Source organism: Branchiostoma belcheri, unplaced genomic scaffold (assembly GCF_001625305.1).
Source record: "Branchiostoma belcheri isolate BF01 breed outbred unplaced genomic scaffold, Haploidv18h27 scaffold138, whole genome shotgun sequence".
Taxonomy (NCBI): Eukaryota; Metazoa; Chordata; class Leptocardii; order Amphioxiformes; family Branchiostomatidae; genus Branchiostoma; species Branchiostoma belcheri.
The window spans coordinates 532,225-536,141 of NW_017802802.1; the positions used below are offsets into that span (position 1 = coordinate 532,225).

Consider the following 3,917-nt stretch of genomic DNA (forward strand, 5'->3'; position numbering starts at 1 on the left):
GTTATCTAGTTACCACTCATATAATCCCGTCCACGGAGCTGGGAATTGCTGCAACGGAAAGCCATTTGTCTCATCGATTTGTGCACGCACGGTTCGGTAACGGAGCAATTCAATCAAACTGTGCGCGCGCCCAACACTTTGGGGCTGGCCTTTTAATGCCGTCTAGCCTGCTATTACTGGCTGCCAGGTCTGGGAGATTGAAAGCACGGGCAGCTTTTGTTGAAGCGCAAATGCGACAGACTTGGTTCAATGATATGTTTCTGTCAGCGATTCAGCAAGGCAATTTTCTTCAGACAAGAGTGTGAACGTGTGAGGGAAATACATGTCAGGGCTTGAAATACTTTTTCCTACAAATCTGCACAGCCATTGTAGGAAAACGTGTTCACCCGATTTACACAATAAAAATTTAAAATGCGTGAAATAATGATTCAGAGGGTCATATGTCAAATTAAAAAAATTATAACCTTGCAGCAGGCCAGAAAAGAAGATTAGGGTCGGTCAGGAAAACACAGCATTTTGTTTTCCTCAGCTTCAATCTGTAGGCTGCCCTTCAGCAGTGTCAGACCTTCCTTTAATCATATCAGCTCCTCAAAGCATGAAATTATCCTGACAGTGGTAGTCACAGGAACATACATCAGATGTGTCAGAAACCATTCTTCTAGCAGAACAGCCCATTAAATCTTGCCAGTATGTCAGAAGAGATGAATGCATCAAATTTGTCCTTCTGTTTTGAACTTTATGGTGTATTGATGGTACAATGGAATGGATTGACTTGAAATTTAGTATTTGTAAATGGGAAAACACCCTAATACAATAACAGCAACCTGATCTCTGTGGACAAAGACTCTGATCAGGATCCCTGCCAGATCAGGGTCTCTACCCCGATACTGTAATGTACAACCTTCCAAACATACTTTGGTGTTTGTTACTTTCATAAAAAACTCCTTCCTGGTCTATTTCACACACAGACTTACTTTTAGTTTTATGTATGATCTACATTGATGACAATTTTTCTAAACAGTGCAGTTAAGACATCAAATAAAAAGAATATTCTTAATAATCTTACCTCAATATTCTTGGACACCACATTCTTTACCACAGCTGCAAACAGGTCTGATGCATCCTTGCCTTTTGCCACCATCTGCAACACAGAGATACAGTTTTACTACTTTGACAGGGATAACCTTTGCCCAATTGCAAAAGAAACAAGAATTCAGAGATCTCATACCTCCATGAAATATGTAGAGTTTTTGTAAATGTTTTTTATTTATCTCATTGACTATGGAAATAAGGTCGTAATTACAATAATCTAGTTTACTTTATGGTTTTCTAAACTCATATTACAATATTTTGCATGTGAAATTCCTATCCCCTTTAACAATATTTCATTTAAACATGTCTTCATTAATTACGCAACTGACCTCAACATTAACATAATATATGTTAACCTTTTACACATGTCACAAGGTCTAAAATTCCCATCATTCACCAATAAGGAATCCCAGAATTTTCACATTAATTATGCAAATTAACATACCCAATATCATCACAATCCATAAAGGCCTTCTCAAGTTATGCTGACCACAAAGTTCCGGAAGCACACACAGACAGACAGACAGACACACACACACACACACACACACACACATACAAACACACCAAAAACAATACCTCTATTTTTCATGGAAGACTTAGTAATAAGCTTACATTAAGTTGAATATGGTACTAGTATTGTATTGCAGGGCTCGAAATACCACCTTCATATCCAGGTTAGTAATAGTACAGGTAAAAGTGGGGGTTTGCAGGTATTTCTGATGTCTACCATGTTTGTACAGATGTAGGTAGATTTTCATATTTCATTTGTATTGACTGTCACCACCTATGAAGTGTAAAAGAAATAATGCCTATGGTTTCCGAACAGTTTTTAGTCTGATCCATGGTTCCTAAATTCTGAGTGGAGCAAGTAAAACTTGTCTAGTATATTACTGTACCAGTGCTACTGGTATACAAAAGAAGTATTTTGAGCCCTGGACTATGATCTATGCATGCATCTTACATGCAAAGTACCATGAATCAAAAGCTTAATTCCTAAGTAACTAAAACTGTACATCCTGGTGAGTTGAATACAGGATTTAATCAGTAGCTAGCCTGTTCCACGTAGGTGCTAGGTAGGCGCTATTGTACCTGTAACATCAGGACAGGTACCGGTTCTAAGGAAAAAAGTATCCAGTGGTTTTCAATGATGAAAGAACCATGAATAAACAGTTAGCAGATCAAATGTAAATGACTTCTGAAGCAGAGAATGCACGCTTTCCAAAGAATCTGAAAACCAAAGATGCTGCTTCTTTCATACTATAGTCAATGCAATTTCTTTTAATCTTTTTCAAACTTACTAAATTTCAATCATTGTAGTAGGAACAAGGGAAATCGTAGATTTCAAACCTCCGGGTTTTTTTTTCTATTGGTTTAGGTTATTTGTTTGTGTGTAGTATGAAAGTTATGTGCGTAATATGTTTGTATGCCGGTTTGATGGCTACTGACGGTTGGTTCGGTATGGACTGTTGATTAACGTGTCTCAGTCTGACAGCCTGCACCGTCACCCGCGCCATTACCCCCGCCGTCATCCCGCGCCGTCATTGCTGTCACCCAAAATTTTTATCAGAACCAGACACCCCTCTGTTTGACCCCTTTTGAATGCTAAGACCCAAAACTGCAACCTCCCCATTCCTTAACAACATGGTAAATTCCATTTTCAGCATAACGGGTGTGTCCGGAGCACTTAAAAACCTTTTATTTCGACGCCCATAAACACATATGCAATTAAACAAAAACGTTCTGCATCATCTGCAGCCCAATAGCAATACGTATACCGAACAACAGACCAATCCGTCCAGCCGATCGCGAGAAACAGCTGCTGACAGAAATGTTTCGAACAATAGTAAAACCTCCTCGCGGAAGGATATCTCCTTCCCCGGAGGTAATTATATGTTTTTGCACACAGACAAAATAAGTAAGAGATCTATATACTTGAGTGTAAGTCTATTCAGGTACAGTACCGATACATTGATGTTCTGGTATTTTGGACCTGTACATGTGCACCTACATGGTTGAATGACATTTAGAATAGCTGCAACCTAGGAACTATTCGAATACCATATCAGATCAATGTGAATTGTGACATCAGATGACGCTAGAGTTCCACGACCCCATACCTAGTATTAGTGCTGCATACCGGTTCACTGGACTTGGATCCGGACTTGTAAGAATGTTTAGGTTCAAGTCCAAAAAAACCTAAAAGTTAAGAACCGAGTCCGGACTTATTACCATAAAAGACCATTTCACATACCCCTTTTCTTTCCAAACCACCTAAAACCCTCCGTAAATTGCAAAATCTTTGCTGCAAAATGAAGAAAACATTGCCATCGGGCATCGTCAAGTACCGGCCTCCATGTTATGTGGCCAAAGTTTCACCCAGACAACATTGCAAGGTTGCCAACATGCAATTTTGTATATGTCATGGGTTTAGGTCCGGACTTAGGGACCGTACGTTATTTATCGGGGGGGGAGGGCCGGTGCGTAGGAAATCGGGCAGAAAAGGTTTTCCCTGGCCCTCCCCCCCGTATTTATTTTTTTTCCCTGGCCCTCCCCCCGCTATAAGAAAACTTTCCTTGGCCCTCCCCCCCTTTCTGAAACATTACAAATCATGCCCGTAGCCAGGATTTTGAATGGGGGGGGTTCTTCCCACTGCTTGAGGGGACCTCGAGCGACGTAGGCGCGAGGCGAGCGCCGAAGGCGCGAGGTTCCTAGGGGGGTCCGGGGGCATGCTCCCCCAGAAAATTTTGAAAAATTAACCTTCTAAAATGGCATTTCGTGCATTTTTGAGAGGGTTTCCAAGAAAAAATCAGAGATAAATTTTG

The 3,917-nt window shown here is 40.5% G+C and overlaps 1 protein-coding gene across 4 annotated transcripts in view; it reads right to left on the reverse strand.

Moving 5' to 3' along the window:
• The window catches only part of LOC109464389 (AP-3 complex subunit beta-2-like), a 47,794-nt gene that overhangs the window by 34,397 nt on the left and 9,480 nt on the right, over positions 1-3,917 (reverse strand). For all 4 annotated transcript variants that reach the window (XM_019761340.1, XM_019761338.1, XM_019761339.1 and 1 more), the window contains exon 3: positions 1,067-1,141. In XM_019761340.1, the coding sequence (XP_019616899.1) occupies positions 1,067-1,141 (75 nt within the window). The remainder of the gene's footprint in view (positions 1-1,066; positions 1,142-3,917) is intronic.